This window comes from Cetorhinus maximus, chromosome 2 (genome assembly GCF_964194155.1).
Source record: "Cetorhinus maximus chromosome 2, sCetMax3.hap1.1, whole genome shotgun sequence".
Lineage (NCBI taxonomy): Eukaryota > Metazoa > Chordata > Chondrichthyes > Lamniformes > Cetorhinidae > Cetorhinus > Cetorhinus maximus.
Window position 1 is genome coordinate 220,508,093 of NC_135880.1, and position 23,809 is coordinate 220,531,901.

A 23,809-nucleotide genomic window follows, 5' to 3' on the forward strand; every position below is an offset into this window, starting at 1 on the left:
TTATCTCCCAAACTCTCGCTGTTTTATCTCCCAAACTCTCGCTGTTTTATCTCCCGAACTCTCGCTGTTATATCTCCTAAACCCTCACTGTTTTATCTCCCGAACTCTCGCTGTTTTATCTCCTAAACCCTCACTGTTTTATCTCCCAAACTCCACCATCTGCATGTTATTTTAAACAGATAAAATGAGTAAATCTGTAATACATTAAATTTGCTAACTATATTGTGGCAGTTTGAGAATTTGAATTGAATTTCTAAAATCTGTAAATAAAAAGGAAAACTGGCATGGACAATAGTGACCAAGAAACTGTTGGATTATCACAATTTCACCAGCGTCCTTTAGGGAAGGAAACTTGCCATCTGTACCCGATCAACGCTATACATGACTCCAGTTCCACACCATTGTGGTTGACCCTTAAATCATTTATTCTTTCATGGGATGTGGGTGTCACTGGCAAGGCCAGCATTTGTTGCCTGTCCCTAATTTCCCCTTGAACTGAGTGGCTTGTTAGGCCCTTTCAGTCAACCACATTGCTGGAGTCACATGTAGGCCAGACCAGGTAAGGACAGCAGAGTTCCTTCCCTAAAGGACATTAGCGAGCCAGATGGGTTTTTACAACAATCAATGATACCTGTTGTCATGGTCACCATTACAGCTTTATATTCTAGATTTATTCACTGAGCTTAAATCCCGCCAGCTGCCATAGTGGGATTTGAACCCATGCCTCCAGGGCATTAGCCTGGGCTTTTGGGTTACCACTACACCACCATCTCCCCCAAAGTGCCCTGTGAAGTGTCCTATCAAACCTTTCAGTTCTATCAAACCATTACCAGCAGGTTAAGAGTATCACCTTCTCAGGGCAACTCGCGACAGGTAATAAATTCTGGCTTTGCCAGTGACACCAGCACCTTGAGAATGACGGGAAGATATGAACCCCTATTTGGAAGCCACCCACACAGTCGTACCTGCAGCTGCCCACATCGGCCAACAGGTGGGGCTGGGATATGTTGTTGGAAGCTGCAGATCCCAATCCTAAACCTGCAATTGCAGAGTTACATTGTAAATGCATACTTTACCTGTCAATGCTAATGGCACAAAGGTTAAGGATACTCGCTGTGCACATCATGACATCAAGAGTCACGAAAATATCACAATGGATCCTGCTGAATCTCCACTCTCCCACCACCTTGGAACATAAAAATATCTCAACGTAAATGGAACAGTTGCATAAATTAAAGATATTTCAATTTATATCACATCTCATAACATTATGGTACTTTGCATGATAAAAGTGTAACTCTTGCTGCTATGTTGGCGAACACAGCAGCCATTTCTGCCCTGACAATGCCCTTCACACAGCCATGAGTCAAATCTGTTTAGGTAGTGCTGTCGCTCTTCAAATAACACCACAGGATCGTTAAGCACTTGAATTAGTCGACAGGGATCTCGGTTTAATGCCTTTTGAAAAAAACATCTTCTCCAGCAGCGAGGAGCCCCCTCCATAAAAAGAAAGACTTGCATTTCTATAGCATCCTTTATGACTTCAGGATGTCCTGACCGCTTTACAGCCAATTAAGCGGTTTCGTAGTGCTGTCATTGCTGAAACGTAGGAAACATAGCAGCTAATAGGTGCACAGCAAGATCCCACAAAATGAATAAGATATTGATTAGATACTCTGTTTTTATGGTGTTGTTTGAGGGATAAATTATGGCCAGGATACTGGAGTGAATTCCCTTCCTCTACTCCAAAATAGTGACAGGGGATTTTTACATTGCGCTAGGAGGGCAAACAGAACCTCGGTTTAACATCTAATCTGAAAAACCGTGCCTCCGACAGTGCAGCACTCCTTCAGCATACTGCATGGAGCATCAACCTGGATTTTGTGCTCAAGTTTCTGCAATGGGCCTATGAACCCACAACCTTCTGACTCAGAGGTGAGAATGCCCCCACTGGCCTACAGCTGACACTGTAATGACATCGATGGACCGAATGGCCTACTGCTGCTCCTACGTCTTATGGTCCTATTATAGCACTGGAGTGTCTGTCTGGTTTATGAAGTCAAACCATGGTATTAGGCAGAGGTGACTTTGAACCTACAATCTGCTGATCCAAGGCAGACACAAATTGGCATGAGCTGATTGAGCAAAGGCATCATTAAATTGAAAACTCTTTGTCTTGAAAGAAAGGTGTAAGACTAGAATCCTCAGCACTCAGCCTAAACATTTTAGTGACAAGCGCTGGGTGACAAATTGCATTGGAACGTGGCCCTTTCAGCTGCGAGACTCTGTGGTTGCTGAGGGACCTACCATAAAATCTAATGTATAAATCATCCCTTCCTTTATGTTTTGTGCCCTTCATGTTTATGGAGAAGAGAGAGAGGTAAAATCGGTTTTCAGTTTACACACCAGGGGGTCATTTTGACTTCTGAAATGGTCAGTGCGGTATCGGACTTTCATTAAACATCTCTTCTGCTTCTCATTTGAATTGAAGTTACTGGGAGAGATGCAAAACAGGCAGCTGATCCGATATCACTTGTTGCAAATTGTTGTCCAAAGTCAAGGCTCTTTTATGAGAGCTGAGTTCAGTCAATTGCATGAAGAATGTGACTGTGAGCAACTTAGAATGATAGGATCAATTGTAAAACCCACCACACCCAGTGGATAAGCCTCATTAGCCCATCCATGCTCCCAGTGAGCTTGGCTCTCTGCTGGTAGCATATGGGGTCTTAGGAGGTTCCATAAATTCTGTTGGAGTTGATATTCCTGTCACAGATTTTTTCCCTCCTACTCACAGTGTCATTTGTAAATGTTATTTAATTCAGTTTCTCCTTCCACATAAATGAAGGAATCCCTGTGGATCAACTTGCTGTATAGTTGCTTTATCTTGTGTTAAGATATCGTGCTTATGTGTAGGATCTCAAAGTCAGTTAGTGCATTATCTCTCTTACCTGTCACTGTTGTCTTAGCTTTGCTCTTTCTCTCTTCTCTCTCCCTCTCTCTTTCCCTCTCCACTTCCCAGACAAAGATTCAGGTGGAAAACAGCGAGAGGAAGCAGACAATTGGCCAAGGTCCAGGAGGAGGAGGCCCCGTCGGGGGTAAAGGGGTGAGCCTGGGTGCAACTGAGGCCCAGAGGGGGAGGTCTAAAAATGGCCAGAAAACGGCGATGGTGGTTGGGGTGGGGGTGGGGTGGTTGGTGAGGGGGTTGGGTAGGGGGTGGTGAGGATTCGAAGGGATGGTGGGAACAAGCGGATGAAAAAGTATTTTAAACAATCCTGTTGTAAAAATTCAAAAGTATACAAAAATAGAAAACTGAACTGAACTGAAGCTGAGGAGACCAAATGTACATGGTTCACAAAGAAAAATTAAATTAATAGAAGTGACAGAGAAGTGTGACTAATTTAGGGAACAGCAGTGTGACTGTGACAGGAAGTGCATGCAGATGCAAATTTTTACGTAAGCTGATAACCATATAGGTGGTTTCCTGATTGGGTCATTGCTGCAGCCAATGCCTCGATAATTTCTCCCCTAGCTTCCTTCATTACCCAAGAATGTTCATCATCCAGCTCAGTGGATTTGTGAATCCTCAGTGTCCTTTTAAATTCTCAAGTGCCTTCTTCCTCCTCGTTCTTACTCAGGTAGTCTCAGGTTGCTCAATGGTGATACTAAGATGCCAAAATGGGACTGCTCCAATAGCCAAAGCTACCATTCCCCTGCTCTGTGAACCCAAAATTCACACCAACAAAAAAATGAGATACGATAAAGTCAAATGCCACCTCGCACGCAAGCAGCAAATCATAGTAATAGCACACGTCTCACATACTTGTGTGATTGTGTCGATATTTCTCCGTTTGTGAGAAGTCAAGGACAGACATTTAAATTGCTTTTCTCCAGTTAAATGTAGGTCATTCTCAATACTTTGTAAAACCAGCAAAGTTCTGAGAATCATTGGACTCACCACATTTTGGAAATGTAAAACCAGCTAGAAATGATCTGCACAAATCTGATCTCATTCCAGCTGCCTCAAAACAATATGTTCACTTCTCTGTGCAGTGTGTGTCAAAGAGCTGGGGTGGGATGTGTCACTGTGGCGAAAGAACTGGGGTGGGATGTGTCACTGTGGCGAAAGAACTGGGGTGGGGTGCGTCACTATGGTGTGTGCACGGGAAGGATTGTTGAAATATTCTCAAATGTTCCCAAACAATATGAAAGCCAGCCACAAAGCCTAAGAAAAGGTTTTCTTAAAGAGGTGGGATTCATTTTGCAAAAACGGAAGCTAGGCTAGGAGGTAGCCTACCAGTGTGTTGTGCTTGTGTACATGACAAGTTCAGGATATTGGCCCAACTCCTGGGAGAGCGAAGAAGGGCCAAGCATCTTCATCAGAGACTCAGACAGTGAGATACAAGAGAGAAAATTAGTGTGGTACAATGAGCAAGACACAATTCTTAAAGAAGTAGGAAAGTGTAGAGGGTACAGTTTTTTTTCAAAGTGCTCCTCAATTTCTCTATGGAAAATAAACATACATTGGAGTCCAATTGATTGATTAATTTGGACAGACTCCAAGAAGGTGACTAAATCTGATGGTGGCACTGAGCAGCGCTGGTAACAGACATTCCGGTCAAATTAGAATTTAGTCAGGAGGTCGTGAGTTCAAGTCCCACTCCAGAGACTTGAGCACATAATATTGTCTGACACTTCCAATGTAGTACTGAGGGAGTGCTGCATGGTCATGGGTGTTATGTTTCAAATGAGATGTTAAACTGATTTTGTCAGCCTGCATGGAAGATTCCATTGTCTCGAGGATGAGCGGAGGGGTGTTGTCCTTGGTGCTCTGGCCAATAGTAATCTTTCAGTCAACATCGCTAAAACAAACTATCTGATCACTTATTTGATTGGTGTTCATGGGAGCTTATAGTTCACAAATTGGCTGCTGCATTCCCTACGTTACACCAGTGACTTGCTTCAAAAGTAAAACACTTTGGGATATCCGCAAATATTGAAAAGTGCCATATAAATGCAAGTTCTTTTGTGCTTTTTTAAATTCCAGGCTTATTTGAAATGTAACTATGAACATTGTTTCCATGGGCTTTATTTGAAAGCAGTCATTCCTTGAATCACCGATTTGAGTTGTACGTGGGGTGAGAAGTTAGAGTATTGATTGATAAACAAGTGTGGTCCTGTCAGTACACCATGCTAAAATACCTTTCGACAAAGATCTACTGCATTTCAAGGCAGACCACTGAATGAATGTTATTGTTACAAAGTTATTGCTAAAATAGTTCTTTTAAGTTCAATTCACATTTAACCACAGTGCCTTGCCAATCCTGCTCAGCTGTTAAAGAAACTCATGAGCCGTACTGAGAATATTCTTCCGACACTATTTGAAAACAAAAGACAAATATTTCTTCCTCCATCACAGCACCAACTGATTAGTACAATGATGCAAGCTTAAGCTTAAATAGATTTAGTAGTGATCCTTATATCCGCCTCAACACTATAGGTGATTCCATTGGATATAGAAATGTCTGGTCTAACACATCTGCCACACTTAAAAGTGTCACGTACGCACCTTTGAGTGAGGTAAATACATTCACAAAACAGCAACAGACAGGGAAAAGGGACAATTCGCAAAGTGAAGGAACTTCTTAAAAAAAAAACTAATGGCCACAAACCGTCTTGCTGGGCCCAGCATTTGTTGCCCATCTCTAGTTGCCCTTGAGAAGGTGGTGGTGAGCCGCCTTCATGAACAACTGCAATCCATGTGGTGTAGGTACACCCACAGCGCTGTTAGGAAGGGAGTTCCAGGATTTTTGATGATGAAGGAACTGTGGTATATTTTATAGTTTCACACGATTGCTTGAGACTTAGAGAGGAACTTGGATGTGGTGATGTTCATATTCTCCAATGGGACAAGGCAGAGATTTACATGCAACTGCTAATTTACAGCCAAATTTGCTTCAGCCGTAACAATTAGGCCTTGTTGACCTTGGACTATTTACATGCAGAATAATATATTGTTTGTTGTATGGTATAATCCCCTATCTTTATGAACAGCCTATCATCTGACCTAGTGAAAGCAACATCATGGAGGTACCATCTAGTTGATTTAAAAACAATTGTTGATGTTTTAATTTTAAAAAGTTTTTATAGTTCTCTGACTGCGACTTGCTAAACATAGATCAGTAACCTCAGATTGGATGTTAAAATTATATTCTACTAGATTGTTCAAATAAATAATTGAATGAAAGTTTGCCCAGTGTTTTCACCAATATTCTTCTTTCAATCAACACCACCAAATTAGCAATTGTCACTTATTGTTTGAGATGTAATTGGCTTAGATTGGTTGACACATGTGTCTTCCTAAAAAGCCATTGAATTCTAGAAATAATCCACTGTTTGATACGCTTTGAGGTGTTTCAGTGACATGATAAGGCGTTATATAAATGCAGGCATTCTTTTCTTTCTTATTTTTCATACTGTCACCATAGTGACATCAATGGCAAGGTTGCATGTCAGAGTAGCAAACGAGGCTATGACGAGTTCAGAGCTGGTGTAAAATCATTGAACCTCAGGATGTCCAGATGGGATGTCACCCCTTCATTAACATCACAGATTGAGGATTCATGACAAAGCAAACACATTGGGCCGGATTTTCATCATCAAAATGTGAAGGTGGGTAGGGAAATTTCCTGACTCAGCAGACCGGGCTGCATATGAATGTCCTTGCACCCACTAGTTTCGGTCCTCTGAGCTGGGGATGGGATCAATTTGGGCCTGCTGACCCCAGAAGCGGTTCGGATGTAGCACTGGCATTGAGGCAGGCTGGTTGAAATGCCCTCCTCGGTTCTCTGGGACTTGGTCCCAGTTCTATCAAAGGCTGTTAAGCCCTGTGGCCCTCACCCTTCATGTTCCCCCACACCACCCCCCCCACACCCCCACCAAATCTCATACCCCCTTCAGGCCCACAAACCCCTTCCATGGCCCCCTGCATCCTCCATGCCCACTCATGCAGTATGCAGTGTAGAATCATTGAGCCACGTATTAACAATGGCAAGCCACCCATTCAAAAATTTGTTTTCAAAACATCTGCTGCCCTTACAATGTACAGACATTGGAAAAAACAGTTCAAAGAAAGAATAACATTATAACCTCATAAAGATGCCAACCAAAGCAAGCACTCCATGTCCACCTACGAAAACAGACCCTTTTTGAGCTAATCTATTAGTGACTCTTGGAACTCAGCTAAGCGTTCACAATGAGGCCACCTGTGAACTGTATCAACAGAAACATTGTATGGAGAAGGCATGTTGGGGGTGGGGGGAATAGGGTGAATTTAAGCATACCTTTCAAAAGGTTCCCAAATCCAGGCTATGTTTCACAACACCTCTGAGGAGCCATGAACCGAGTGCCATTGAGAAGCAGGCCTGAGTTCAAGAAAATTGCAGGGGGGTTGGTATTGGATGCAAAGATTGCCGGCACCAAAAATGGGAGTTAGGAACCTGGGAATCGGATCCGGCCCGCCATTTTTAAAAGCCCCTGGAGTCGACCCAACTCCGGCCCATTATATCACAGTTATGTAAATTTCTTTCCTTTGACAGGCATTGAAGGTGGGCTTTGAACAACAACAACAAAACCCTATTTCTCACCCTTCATTGAACTTTGCAGGTCTTAATTTGCTGAAGTTCAGGATGATCAGATTTCGCCTGCTTTCAAATATAATGTTTCTTCTTTCTGGAACAATTAAGTGTGAAGGTAAAGGAAAATATTTGTTTGGGAAATGTGGTTTTGCATGAGAGGTTCTCAGTGAGTGTTTTGACATGGGTTGGATTATCTGATGTTGAATTAGTTGAATTTCAATTAACAATTTTCACAGCATTTTGATAGATTGGATAAAGCAAGAGTGACTTACAGTGCACTAATTGAAACTGGTTTTATGTTACAGAAAGCCTGAAAAGAATAAAATTAATTCGTTCTGATTGGAACATTTCCATAACAAAATCTTCATGTTCTGATAGTTCCCTTATGCAGATGGCTCTGTATGTTTACTGTGCAATCTTATTTCCCATTTTAAATTCCAGAACTACCTCTCCATGAAGCAGTTCTGTAACATACTGAGGCTCCTGGAACTATGGAAACCTCTGCATTTACATGGTGACAATTGAGAAACGTGCCTTCTAGCACAGGCACCGTTAAGAATCGCACTTTTTAAAAAATGAATTGTGCCATGGACCTCGGCCCTGCCCCCTCACACCCTCCTCCATCCACCCCACTGCCTTCCCTCCTCCAACTACTGTACCCCAATGTTGAAAGGAAAATCTGCACAAGCCAGGAATGTTGAAATTGCAATTCAAGCGTGTGTGAGCAGTTGGAATACGGCAAAGAAAAGCAAATTAGCAACTCGATCATCAACTCTGCCAACTAGAGCGCTGAAGAGATACAGAAAGGTAATTTTAAATGGGTCATCACATCACCAGCTATGCCATTATGTTCTCTCCTAGTAGTTCACCAATTCAGTAAATTGTTTTGCAAGGCAATCTATCAAGGACATTTCTTCTTTAACAGAGCTATTTACTGAGCAGTTCCTTGATATGACCTTCAGCACACTGGTGCCCCAGAGGTCACGTCAAAGACAGTGGTAATTATCTGGAAATCAAAGACATTTAATGACTTTCTTATTCTCAGTACACTTCACTGAACATACAGCGAAGCTGGAAAGGTTTTTAGAAATTATAAGTTGCTCTTCAGAGCTCAACGTTTAAAAAGCAAGTGAAATCCTTTGAATCTCACGCCAGATTTTAATTTTGTCTTCTGATACCATTCTTTGTTGAGTTGTTATTACAAATTGCAACTGAACCTGTCTAACTAACTAATCTAAAGCCTCGGTCTGCATTACAACACGCCTTCTGCAATTAGTGACTCTCTATGACAGGAGCTTCAGGCCTCTGAGCATTTGGGGCTGCAACTCTGGACTTTAATTACACCGTGTCATTTTCCATGAGACTTCACTTTAATATGGATTTATCAAGGAAGACGGTGAGGGAGGGAAGGCCAGGGAGTACTTATAACGTACAGAATGTGTGTCCTAGAGCTAAGAAGGATCAAGAAAAAAAAAACAGTAAAGGAATCTTTGACCTAGTAGATAACACTTGTATTTTAACCCCTTGGAACAATTCCCTGACTTTGCCTCAGTATACGTCAGCTGGTTGCATATTATTTCCTGACATGCTTGCATACAACGTTACAGAATGACATAGAATTTACTAATCAGAAACATGTAAGCTGGGCCAATTGGTCTATGTCCATGTTTATATTCCACATGAGCCTCCTCCCACCTACATCATCTCACCCGATCAGCATATCCTTGTATTCCTTTCTTCTCATGTGTTCCCTTTAAATGCATTTTTGCTATTCACCTCAACCACTCCTTGTGGTTACAAGTTCCATATTCACACGACTTCTCTAAGAAAGTTTCTCCTGAATTTCTTAATAGATTTATTAGTGACCACCTTATACTTATGGTCCCTAGTTTTGGACCTCCCCACAAGTTCCCCCACTACGCCAGCTGGTGGAATTCAAATTCTGATAATAAATCTGGAATACCAAGCTAGTCACAGCAATGGTGACCATGGCAACTATCGTGGATTGTTGTAAAAACCCATCTGATTCACGAATGCCCTTTAGGGAAGGAAATCTGCCATCCTTACATGTGACTCCAGACCCACAGCAATGTGGTTGACTCTTAACTACTCTCTGAAATGGCCGAGCAAGCCACTCAGTTCAAGGACAATTAGGGATGGACGACAAATGCTGGCTTTGCCAGCGACAGCCACATCCCATGAAAGAATTTTTAAAATTCACAATGTAGGTTAGACCAGTCTTGGAGCAGTGTGCACAGTACTGCTCTCCATATTACAACAAAGGATATTGAGGCACTGGAGAAGATGCAAAAAAGATCTCTACATCTACCCTACCGAACCCTTTCATAATTTTAATTTATCAGGTCACCCCTTTCCTCAAGAAAAGATCCCCCATCTGTTCAATCTTTTCTTACAGATATCACCATAGTTCTGGCACCGTCTTAATAAATCTTTTTAGCATCTTCTCCAGTGCCTCAATATCCTTTGTTGTAATATGGAGAGCAGTACTGTGCACACTGCGAAGACTAGTCTAACGTACATTGTTAATAAATGTAACACAACTTCTCCGCTGTTCAAATCCATTCCTTGACAACCTTCCCTACGAGTGTTGCAACCTTCCTAAATAACAACAATAACTTCAATTTATATAGCACCTTTAACATAATAAAACATCTTGAAGATGCTTCACATGAACAAAATTTGACATGAGCCATGTAAGGAAATATTAGGACAGATGGCCATAAGCTTGGTTAAAGAGGTAGGTTTTAAGGAGCATCCTAAAGGAGGAAAAAAAGGTGGAGAGGTTTAGGGAGACAATTCCAGAGATTAGGACCTTGGCAACTGAAAGCACGTCCGCCGATGATGGCGTGATTAAAATTGGGGATGCTTAAGAGGCTAGAATTAGAGGAATGCAGATATCCCAGAGGGTTACATATGAACAAGGAGCAGGAGAAGGTCATTCAGCCCTTTGAGCCTGCTCTGCCATTTAATAATATCATGGCTGATCTGATTGTAATCTGAAATCTGCATCCCACCTACCGCCGATAAGCTATCACCCCCTTGCTTACCAAGAATCTATCCACCTCTGCCTTAAAAATATTCAAAGGCTCTGCTTCCACCACCTTTTCAGGAAGAGAGTTCCAAAGACTCACGACCCTCTAAGTCAAAAACATTGCCTCATCTCTGTTTTAATGGGCGACCCCTTATTTTTAAACAGTGACCCCTAGTTCTAGATTCTCCCACAACAGGAAACATCCTCTCCACATCCACCCTGTCAAGACTCCTCAGGATCTTATATGTTTCAATCAAGTCATCTCTCACTCTTCTAAACTCCAGCAGATACCAACCTAGTCTGCCCAACCTTTCCTCTTAAGACAATCCACCCATTCCAGGTATTAGTTTGGTAAACCTTCTATGAACTGCTTCTAACGCATTTACATCCTTCCTTAAATAAGGTCACCAATACTGTACACAGTACTACAAATTGGTCTCACCAATGCCCTGTACAACTGAAGCATAACCTCCCTACTTTTGCATTCAATTTCCCTCACAATAAATGATAACATCCTATTAGCTTTTCTAATTACTTGCTGTACATGTGGTTCATGCACTAGGACACCCAGCTCCCTCTGCAGCTCAAAGCTCTGCAATCTCTCACCATTTAGATAATATGCTCCCCTTTTATTCTTCCTGCCAAATTGGACAATTTCACATTTTCCCACATTAAACTGCATCTGCCAGATCTTTGTCCACTCACTTAACCTACCTACATCTGTTTATAGCCTCCTTATATCCTCTTCACAACTTACTTTCCTACCTATCTTTGTGTCATCAGCAAATTTGGCAACCATCCCTTCAGTCCCTTCATCCAAGTCATTTATATAAATAGGAAACAGTTGAGGTCCCAACACTGATCCCTGTGGCAAGCCACTCGTTACATCTTGCCAACCTGAAAAAGATCCATTTATGCTTACTCTTTGCTTCCTGTTAGTCCAGGCAATCTTCTATCCATGCCAATATGTTACCACTATGAGCTTTTATTTTCTACAATAACCTTTGATGTGGCACTTCATCAAATGCCTTCTGGAAATCTAAGTACAGTACATCCACTGGCTCCCCTTTATCCACAGTATATGTTACTTCCTCAAAGAACTGCAAAATGTTGGTTAAACACAATTTCCGTTTCACAAAATCATGTTGACTCTGCCTGATGACCTTGAGCTTATCTAAATGCCCTCCTATAACTTCTTTAATAGCAGCTTCAAACATTTTCCCTATGACAGATGCTAAGCTAACTGGCCTGTAGTTTCCGGCTTTCTGTCTCCCTTTTTGAATAATAGAGTTACTTTTGCTATCTTCCAATCTAATGGGACCTTCCCCGGATCTAGGGACTTTTGGAAAATTCAAACCAATGCATCAACAATCTCACTAGACACTACTTTTAAGACCCTAGGATGAAATCCATCAAGACCGGGCTCTTGTCAGCCCACAGCTCCAACAATTTACTCAGTACCACTTCTCTGCTTTCCTGACTTCCTTCCCCACTACCATTTCCTGGTGTATAGCTGCTTCTAGGATGTTACCTGTGTCTTCTATAGTGAAAACTGATGCAAAATACCTGTTCAATTCACCTGCCATCTCCTTGTTTTCCAATTATCAATTCTCCAGACTCACTTTCTATAGGACAAACACTCACTATGTTAACTGTTTTCTTGTTTAAATATTTATAAAAAACTCTTACTATCTGTTTTTATATTTTTGGCTAGCTTTCTCTCATACTCTAATTTTCCTTTTTTTTAGTCATTCTTTGCTGTTCCTTATATTCTGTCCAATCTTCTGGCCTTCCACCTGTCTTTGCATGATTATATGCTTTTTCTTTAAGTTTGATACTACCTTTAACTTTTCTAGTTAACCACGGATGGTTTGTCCGTCTCTTGGACTTTTTCTTACTTATTGGAATGTATCTATTCTGTGCATTCTGAAACATCCCCTTAAATATTAGCCACTGCATCTCTATTGACCTATCCCTTAAACTAATTTGCCAATTCACTTTCACCAGCTCAGCTTTCATGCCCTCATGATTGTCCTTATTCAAGTTTAAAAACTCAGTCTCAGACCCACTCCTCTCTCCCTCAAACTGAATGTAAAATGCCATCATATTATGGTTGTGTAGCTGGCAGAGATTACAGAGATAGGGACGGGTGAGGCCATGAAGGGATTTAAAAACCAAGGATGATTTTTTTTAATATCAAGACATTGCTTAATTGGGAGCCAGTGTAGGTCAATGAGCACAGAGGTGATGGGTAACTGGGACTAAGTGAGGGTTAGGGTACAGGCAGCAGAGTTTTGGATGATCTCAGGTTTACAGAGGGTAGAATGCAGGAGGCTGGACTGGAGTGCATTGGAATAGTTAAGTCTAGAGGAAACAAAAGCTAGGATGAGCTGAGGCAAGGATGGAGTCAGGTGATGTTACAGAGTTGGAAATAGACCCTTTTGAGTTTGCTGGTCCTTCAGGACTAATTGTAGAAAGCCCTTTGAGGGTCAACTAATTCAGAACAGACTTCGCATTGAACTTCTAATCTCTGGACTGCATTGCAATAGATCTCAGCCCAACACTTACCTAGTTGTGTGAGCTTTCTCATATATTCTTGCTTAAATCTTTGTTAACATCTATCCTGCTTTAGACTTTGACCGCTGTGGATCATGATGGTGGAAAACATTTTGCATGATGCACATGAGAGCCATTTTATTTCTCTCTAAGCATTTATGAAGGAGGCCTTTGTGGTGCAGTGGGTAGTGTCCCTGCCTCTAACCAGAGGCAGGTTCAAGTCCCACCCTAGGACTTGATAGGCAAGGAAGCTGCATTCATAATATGGCAAAACAGGTTGTGTATCACATTGCAAATCCTTCCAACACACACCAAGGTGATAAGAGTGGGAGAGATTCCTGGTTAGCCATATGATGGAAAGAAAGTTGGAGCCTCTACCATCACTATCAATAGTTGCAGACTACAACATGCATGTATATGTGCATGTTGTCACAGCAACTCAGCCTCCATGAGTGAACTGTAGTACATCAAACATCAATGCCGCCATTTTGTTAAAGGCACATGCACATTGAAACCTACTGCTGCTGAACTGGACCAAACATGTGTCCTTTGTTTCCTTTTACTTTAGACTGCTTCAAATTTGACCTCTCATTTGTTTTCCATCGACATTTTGATTGTCTTTGGAAAGGTACAAAAGAAGGAACTATTTTGCCAGCTGCCAATTTTTCAGCGCACAAAGGGTTAATGCTTAGAGTGAGGTACCACCTGGATCATTCTGTTCCTGTGCTTTATAATAGGATATAAATGTTCAGACAAGATTATAAACAAATGTTGGAATGAAAGGGAGAGAGAGAAAATCTATCTGTGAAGTCAATAATCAAACAATTTTATACACAATCTCTGCACCTATTAATTGGGATAGCATTTTATGACAGGAAGTATTCAAGCGGCAAGATGAAGCACCATAATTTGTTAAAACCAAGGTAACCTTGTTTGAAACTCTTGTCTTTTGAAACACAGTTGAATCCATTAGTGGTTGATGAAACTATCAGATGTAAATCTGCTCATTTTTCCCAGTGAGAATGTAGAAAGATCAAAGATCCATCACTCAGGAAACAGTAAGCTCACTACCCACATCATGCTGTGAAAAATGTGATTCAAGTGTAGATTCTGAGCCTTTTTCTTTTGTCAAATGTCTTCTGCACGTCTAGTGCTGTACAATTTAAGTAATAATTCAGAGGCCCTGATATGTGATTATTGTAACAGGCTTTTTTTCTGACACTCAGCCACCATCTCCTGCTATCAGAATGATCTATTCAGCCGTTTTATCAATTCAGGAGCAACTGGTTTGGTTATCTTGAAGATGCCAGCTCGCCCTCAGAAGCACACTGTTACAGAAATTAACATGAGCAGAGCTAAAGATAAATTGCCCGGTTGAAGTCATTTGGAATGATAAAAAAACACTTTCACAATCATTTGTCGGGTTTAATCTCAACCTATTTATCCTGCTTTCTGCTCCGTGTTGGATGAATGTACTAATAACAAGTATTAATTAGTACTGTCAATGCACACGTGCCCTATAAAGGTAGGACAGGGAGGTGTCAGCTGTGGCTCAGTTCATAGCACTCTCGCCTTTGAATCAGAGGGTTGTGGGTTCATGTCCCACTCCTGGAAACCAAGAACTGTGATTGTACTTGAAAGAGTTGCAATCTGTGACTGTTGATAACTTAAAAGAGTTTCTAAGATAAAGGCAGGACAGTGTGGAAAGGGTTGAGTAAGTTGGAGAACCTTCCTCTGCCTCTTTTTCAAGATCTGGCTAGGATGACAATTCACAGGTCCAGCCTGAGGACATCTTCTCTCCATGTGACCTAGTCTGTGCCCACGTGACCCTGGAGAGGCTTGAGACCTGTGTGGACCCCACAAAATATAGAGCATCTGACAGACACATACAGCAACATGATGATTCTGTTTTATCAGTTTCCTTTTGGTTTCCATTTCAAATTTTCAAATTGTTGCACCTCCTTGAAACAAAATGGCATGCGGCATACAATTGTTGTTGTTGCAATAGATCTTGCCTAATTCTCACCCTCGTTGTGGGATGAAAGTCCCATGGGTTCTATGAGGAACAGGAGATGCAAGTAAAAGTGAGCACGATTATATCTTTCGCCTCATCTTTTGAGAGGTCAGTTGCTGGATCGTGGGCTTGTTCTTATGAGGCCAGTTGGGCACCCAAGACGAACTCACCCAACGTCAGCCCAGGACACATCGAGCCAATTACACTTAACGCCCCAAACAATGAGCTTCCTCATCCAGCTATGCTCCTTTCTCTCTGGCTGATGTGTTTGATTGGGAGGCTGGAGCCTACTTGACATTGAAAAACTGCATCAAGGCCTGCGTGAGCTGAAAGTTTATAAACCCACTTAACCCAGTGAGCAGGGCCTTTCTCGAACCTGCCAACGGTCTAAGCATTATGCTCGATAAATCAGGTTTACTGACATAAAATGGTTGTTTGCATTTAAGAGGCGATAGTAAATCATGAAAACTGACCATTAAACTAATGGGCGGATTTGGTTTGTGGCAGGACCTTGGTAGTTATATTTTTTCAGGTTCTGGCATACATCAGTTGTCAGGAGGTGCATCAGGACAAAACCTCCTTTGTAGGCACAATTTGATGGTCTGGTGGTTTTGTTTCTGGACTATAATCCAGATTCACGACTAGTCTTCAGGAGAATATAAGTTGAAATGCCCATCCTGAGAATTTTAATAAAGAATAAAAGCAGGCAGAGTGTAACTCTGCTGCTGTGGAATTCTCGCCCATTTTATACTGCCATTCAAGGTGAATTTCTATCACCCACATGCTCTCTATTCCCCCGCTAGTGCAAGACTTTATAGTTCCCTCTTTATTAGAGCTTTTAATTCGGTTTTAGAATTCGCACCCTCGTTTCCAAATCCCCTATCTGTCAGAGATCTCTAGACTCCTCCAATCATGGCCACTTGCACATCCCTGATTTACTGCACCCCGCCATTGACTATAGCTTTCAGCTGACTTAAGTTCTGGAATTCCCTCTCTAAACTTCAATCGCAGCCTCCCTCACCTCTTTAAAAATGCTCCTTAAAACATGCCTCCCCTGTCCGAATTTCACCTCATGTGGCTTGGTGTCAGATTTTCTTTGATAATCGCTCCTGTGAAACATCTGGGGATGTTTCACTATGTTGAAGGTGCTATATAAATGTAGTTTGTTGTTGTTAGTTGTGCTTTTGTTAAGATATTTAACTCTTTTGCGAAGGGATTCAGCCTGGATATACCTGGAATAGACACCAACAAAGCATGGATGCATACAACATCATCACTGATGACTTCCAATTGTTTTCAACACAATCATTGGCCACCCTACTCTGTGCTGTGAGGGAAGTAAAGTGACCTCATGTCCTTGTAATTTGTAATCCTGAGAAGTTGCAACTGTGTCCTGGATGGTGTTATGACTCATTTACTGTTGAGTAAATTAACAATGTTTGTAATCCTGAGACATAATTTCATTCTTGAATGTAATGGGATGCATCTAGCCAACTACCCATGTATATTGAAAGCAGTATATGAAGATTTATCACTGCAGGTGCCCGCTAATGTCTTTGCGGAATTGAACCAGCATCATTAAGACAAATATGTTCTCTTGTTTGCTATATATTTTACAAATATTGCCAGTCAAATCCTACTCAAAATATTTATTAAACTGTAAAAAAAAATCATTGCATCCTGTTTCTATATGAGCCATAGACACAGCTACTGTGAATCAGTGAAGCTCTGAGTTTCCAATTTTTTCAATGAGCTTATCCCTTAGATGCTGTTCTTAATGGTTCCCTACATTACAATGGTGACAACACTTCAAAAGTACTTCATTAGCTAAGAAAGCGCTTTGGACCATCCTGAGGTCATGAAAGGTGCTACATAAATGCAAGTTTTTCTTTCTTTCTAAATGTTGTTCAGATCAATTTGACTGAAAATACAATTTTTCCAGCTCTTTTACTGCATGGTGTTCCCTTCAGTTGTACCCCAAAAATGTATTACCATCAGAATGTGCAGCACAAAGACAGGCCATTCAGCCTGATTAGTCCATACCGGTGTTTCTGCTCCACATGAACCACCAGGTCCTGGAAATGCTCCACACCAACCTCCAGCTACCCCCTCTTCATCTCATTTTATCAACATATCCTTCCTAAAAGGTTACCCTAAACTTATCATTTGAACGTAACACTGGGAATTTATATGGCAGGGAATGGAAACTGATTTTTATAAAACTGGCACAAATTTAAGACAATTGGCAAAAAAAAAATCCGGTGGCAGATGAGGAGAATTTCTTTTATGCAATGAGTTGCGGACTGGCGTGGTGGAAGGTAGATTCAGTTGCGACTTTCAAAAGGGAATTGGTTGTATACTTGGAAAGGAAAGATTTGCAGGGCTATTGGGAAGGAATAGGAGAGTGGGCCTAATTGCAGCTCTTTCAAAAGAGGCAGCACGGGCCAAATGGCCTCCTCGGCTGTAAGGTTCTATAAAGGGGAATCCTGTGGCAACTCGGGGAATTGAGAGATCTAATGCAGTTCCAAGAAGCCAAGTAGAGTTTTATTTGGCACAAAGGCACTTTCCTTGGCACTTTCAAACTAGGCAATTTTTGCTCTTGATCCCAGGGGACGCGTACGCAACCTATCACTTTACAAACTTTTATTTATTGGCAATCAACTCCTACAAATGCTTTTGTGTCCAAAACCCATAAAGTGAATATATATCAACTAGCATTATTTAATGTAAAGAATACAGGCGCCAGTCTCTCAATAACACAAATAAAAACAAAAAATGCTGGACAGACCCAGCAGGTCGGGCAGCATAAAAGCAAAAAAAACTGCGGATGCTGGAAATCCAAAACAAAAATAAAAATACCTGGAAAAGCTCAGCAGATCTGACAGCATCTGTGGAGAGGAACACAGTTAACGTTTTGAGTCCGTATGACTCTTCAACAGATCTAAGGAAAAATAAGAAAAGAGGGTTAGGTCTGGAAGCATGCGTGGAGAGAGAAACGGAGTTAAAGTTTCAAGTCCGGATGACACTTCTTCGGGGCTAAAGAGAAGTAGAAATCTGATGGATTTTATATTGTTTAAGAGGGGGTGGAGCAGGTGGAGCAAAATAGAAGGTCAGGGATGGGTGGGTGCTAAGGAGAGATTGACAAAGTTGTCATGGACACAAAACAAAGGGAGTGTTACCGGCAGTGCTAAAGACTAAAGGAGGTGCTAATAATGGCATAAGATAGCAGAATGTGTTAATAGCAGAACAAGGGTCAGCGCTCTGTGAAAGCATAATATAGAAACCAGTGACAGATGGCCATGTGGGGGTGGGGGTTGGGGAAAAAGGATAAATAAAGAATAAATAACTATTAAAATAAAAAAAAACAAAAAATGGATTAAAAAAAGGGGTAAAGATGGAGTTCATGGTCTGAAGTTGGAGGCATCTGAAGGGATTTTGTGCTTTCACAGAGCGCTGACCCTTGTTCTGCCATTAACATTTTCTGCCCTTACCTTTATGCCACTATCAGCACCTTCTTTAGTCTTTACTGCTACCATTAATACTCCCTTTGCCTTGTGTCTATGACATCTTTGTCAATCTCCCTTTAGCTTCCATCTATCCCTGACCTTGCTCCACCTGTTCCACCTCCTCTTAAACAGTATAAAATCGATCACATTTCTACTTCTCTTTAGCTCTGAAGAGGATTCATATGGATTCGAAACATTAGCTCTGTTTCTCTCTCCACAGATGCTGCCAGACCGGCTGAGTTTTTCCAGCATTTTTTGTTTTTATTTCAGATTTCCAGCATCTGCAGCATTTTGCTTTCATCTGTAGTAATATCCCTTAGAGAACTGGCCTATATTACAGATATTGCTTCAGGTGTTTTGGAATACTGATAAAGAAACTCAAGTCAAGGTAAGGTAATATGCAGAGAAAGCCAAGGACCAAGCCTTCTAGGTCACAGTTGGTTAAGGGAAATTAACCTTGATTGGCCAGTGAAATTTCAAAAGAAGGCAGGAAGAGTTCCTGAGTTGAGAAAGGAACAAAGCAGGGTACTTCAGAATGAACCTGAAGAGTGAAAGGGCCCTGACAGGATGCGAAAGAGTGTGTAGCCATTCAGCAACCTGAGGAAATGAAGACTGTCTTAAACAGCAGCTTGGAAGAACAGCAGAAGAGACTAAAGGAGACTCTGCTGAATTACAGGATTCAAGATGAAGCAAGTGAGCTTCACAAAGGAAAGGAAAACCTGTTGAAAGACCTTCACTCACACTACAAGGATCCCTCAGGTCAAAGTTTGTACCTCTGCAAATTATGAAGAGAAGCAGACTGAATCTAACGTCACTCTGAACAAATTGAAGAACCAAAGATAAAAGCAAAATACTGCGGATGTTGGAAATCTGAAACAAAAAACAGAAAATGCTGGAAAAACTCAGCAGGTCTAATAGTACCTGTGGAGAGCTCTGAAGGAGAGTCATATGGACGGACTCAAAACATTAACTCGGTTTTTCTCTCCACAGATGCTGTTAGACCTGCTGAGTTTTTCCAGAATTTTCTGTTTTTATTTGAAACTGAAGAACCAGTTGGCAGAGAAGAAGCAGCAATGTTCAGGGCTCCAGGAGGAAGCCAACAGATACAAGGAGGAGACATAAGAGCTGAAGAATCAGATGAGTGAAACAAAACATACATTGGAAGGAAAAGTCGTGGAACTTTCCAAAATGCAAGTAGGTGATGAGGCCCTGGGTAGCTCAACTGCTGAACAGAGCCAAGTTGAGATTTTGCCTGAGAGAAATCTGGCTGACTGTGAAGTCAAAACAAAGGATGACACTAAACTCTCTGGTAGACAGAAGAAGACAAGATGGGAGATTGTTCAGAAAAGACAATGGACAACCCCCCACACTACTACAGGTTCAACGCCTTCAGAGTTACTTTTGAAGCAACGCCTCCAAACAAGATTAAGCCTGACACTTCCCAATTTGGAGGGGAAAGTGGAAAAAAGTCAAGGGAATCAAAAAGCGACTCATGATTTGCACAATCATGAGCAAGAATTTACTGTTGGTGAAGCAGTATACGTATGCAACTTTGGTGGTGGATCGAGTTGGTTACCTGGCGTAATAGTTTTTGTGACAGGACCCTTGTTGTATCACTCAGAAGTGGAGGGCGGATCATCCGCAAACACATGGATCATTTGAGAAGAAGGGAGATACCCCAACAAAATGATGTTCCACCTGTAACCATTGAAGAGCCCGTGGTCCCTGTTGAAATTGTTCAACCAAGGATAGGCATACCAGATATCCCTGTCGGAGTAGGTATCACTGTACTGCCTGTGCCTAAAGAGGTCCCTGATGTTGCTGTGGTTCCAGATATTGTGGATCCTGTAAGAGATTCGAAAGCCGTAGAGCTACGACATTCCACCTGGATCAGGAAACCACCTGAGAGACTGAACTTATAATTCCATGACCTGTGTATATATTTGTAATGTCATGATGGTAGATGTTCTTGTAAATACAAACTGACAAACTGTACAAAAAATTTAAAGAGGGAGGAACATAGTGACTGTAGTTTTAAGAGTACTTGTGTTGTATGGTATCACGTGACAGTTTGAACGAATCAGCTCTAATTGCAGGGAACCTTAGAGTGGGAGTTCTTCTTCTGGCTGTGGAGCTTGATGGAAGCATGTAACTGCTGCTGCAGCCTGTAAATAAAGTCTGATGTTTCTAATGAGAAACCTGTCTAGAAAATCAAGTCCATAACACTCACCCATCGGCAAATTGGGAATTTGTGAAACAGTACATGCAATCATGCTTTCTTATTCCTTAATGGTGATGGATGAAGCAGCATGGTTAGTAACTTCTGAGATTTATCATTGGGCATTCCTGCCCACTGGCACCATGACTTTGGAGATCCATTCTCTTGGACTTCTGCGAAAAACCTTTCTTTTGCATCTCTACACAAAAATAAACAATTTTGGATAAAGGCAAGAACCTTACCTCTACATAGACAACCCATGGCATTACCAACGTGGCCACAAGAAGGTCTGCCACTGCTAAGCTGACAATGAGATAGTTGGTGGTGGTCTGGAGGGCCTTTTCTCTGGATACTGCTATGCACACCAGCACATTGCCAAACACAATCACAAAGATGAGGAGAGTCAGGAGCATGGCATAATAGTTGTAACGATATTTCTGCTCTGCCTCTGTGCCATTGATCAGTCCAGTCCAGTTTCCTTCGTAGGTCTCATTGAACATAATCATGCTAAAAGGATCCATGGATGATGAGTAGATTCACCCTGTGGCCTGGAATGGAAATGGGAGAGTCAATTCAGTACAATGTGGACCAGGGAGGCAATGCAACCAGCTGAAGGTGAAGCAAAGTCAGAAACGTAAAACTCCAGTATTATGATTTTACTTTTGGAAGAGAATAGGTCCATTTTCAAAATGTGATGTGATTATGTTTAATCACAGCAGCTGAAAAATGGCTGGTTCTCTCAAGAAGACAATTGATTTTTTTTTTCCCTCTCTCTTTTCCTTCAACGCTATTGAAATGATAAAGCCACAAAGGAGCTGTTCTTGGAACCTGTGGTGAATAACAATTAGTTTACGTGCAGTGGTCACAGCTTTCTCTCTCACATCATTGTGCCTATAGGGTCATGAGACATCATTATTATTGACCAGTCTAATAGTCTCTTTTAGTGACACCAGCAAATTGCCAAAGACAGTCACAAAGATGAGAAGAGTGAACATCATGGCATAATAGTTAATTAACAACATCTTCATTGGAAACAAATCTGGTACCAATTGATCAATCTTCCTCAGAGGCCATACTTGTCACACAGCAGTTGGTGCTTGGTTAAGGATAAGGGACTCTAATGGAGCACAATAGGTAAGTTTTTATTCTGGATCAGGTGTGAATTTGGCCTGAGAATAATTTGGCCCTTGCAACAGGAAGTGGAGACCGCTTTCATTCTCCAGCACAGGCATTTTTCACCTTTATGAATACATTGTTCACAAATAAAATAAAGATAAAAAAGAAAAACTTGCATTTATATATTGTCTTTCATGACTATGGAATGTCCCAAAGTGTTTACAGCCAATTACATACCTTTAAAGTGTAATCCCTGTTGTAATGTAGGAAAAACAGCTGTCAATTTTCACACAGCAAGCTCTTGCGAATAGCATGTGATAATAACTAGATAACTTGTTTCTGTGATGCCAGCACACCAGGGATCACTCCCCTGCACTTCTTCCAAATAATGCCATGGGATCTTTTACATCCACCTGAGAGGGTAGACAGGGCCTCAGTTTAATATCTCACCCAAAAGACAGCACCTCTGACAGTGCAGCACTCTCCCCACACTGCACAGGAGTGTCGGCTTTGATTTTTGTGCTCAAGTCTCTGGCATAAGACGTCCGCTACAACCTTCTGATTCAGAGGCGAGAGTGCTACCAATCGAGCTACAGCTGACAGTAAGAGTCGAGCACAAGTTGAATTGAAATATAAACCAAATGGCCCGATCAATCACTGAATGCATGAGTATAATACAGAATTCAGAGAGGACAATGTTGACAGTTATAACTCATTGTTAGTATTTTGTAGCTTGTGTTTGACTCCTCAATGCAAAAAAATGGCCATATTGTTTATGAAGCCCTTATTTGAGAGCAAATAATATTGGTGAAAGAAAGAGCTGGTATTGATTTGTTTGGTATCACATATAAGTCTCACATATTTCTTGCACAAATTATGAATTCCTTCAGTACAAAAAAGAATTTGCATTTATATAGCAGCTTTCATGACCACCAGATATTCCAAAGCACTTTACAGCCAAGGAAGTAGTCACTGTTGTAATATGGAAAATGCAACAGCTAATTTGCAGACAGCAAACTCCCATAAACAGCAATGTGATGATGATGAAATAATTTTTTTTGTGATGTTAATTGAGAGTTAAACATCGGCCAGAACACAGGGTGAACTCCCCTGCTCTTCTTTAAAATAATGCTGTGGGATCTTTTACATCCACATGGTGTGGCAGATGGGTTTAACATTTCATTTGAGAAATGGCATCCCTGACAGTGCAGCACTCCTCAGTACTGCACCGTAATCTTGGCCTTGATTTCCTGGATTGAGACTTGGACCCACAACCCTCTGCCTCAAGAGGTGAGTGTGCTACCAACTGAGCCACAGTTGACACACAAAGATGTGTAGATCTCATGTATTGCGCCCAAAGCATAAAATTCAAAATTCAGCTTTGTGTGTTCTGCACAGTATTCCCTGTTGGTTATTTTTCTAATGCTTTTCTTGGGTAATATCACTGCAGTAGGTGATCCATCTGTTGGAGGGAGGTGAAAATGTGGGTGGGAAGATATTCATGGCACATATATGGATGTATAAATGTATATCGTACTCTCTTTCATTCTCCTCTTCCTGTAAAACCTTCACATTTGTATTAAGACATTAATCCAAACTTACCCAAACCTCAGGATGAAGGTCACGTCTATAAGGGTTTCAGGAATATGGCAGTGCTGTGGTCATATTACTGGATCAGTAATCCAGATTAATGATCTGGAGACATGAAGTCAA

General features: G+C 41.4%; 1 protein-coding gene across 1 annotated transcript in view; it reads right to left on the minus strand.

Annotated features, from left to right (window-relative positions):
- LOC144691005 (D(2) dopamine receptor A-like) overlaps nt 1-21,501 on the minus strand; it is a 38,446-nt gene extending 16,945 nt beyond the window's left edge. Inside the window, exons 1-2 of the mRNA XM_078558977.1 lie at nt 21,223-21,501; nt 1,077-1,186 (exon numbers count right to left, since the gene is read on the minus strand). Coding sequence (XP_078415103.1) covers nt 1,077-1,186; nt 21,223-21,501 — 389 coding nt within the window. The remainder of the gene's footprint in view (nt 1-1,076; nt 1,187-21,222) is intronic.
- Between the last annotated feature and the right edge of the window lie 2,308 nt (nt 21,502-23,809).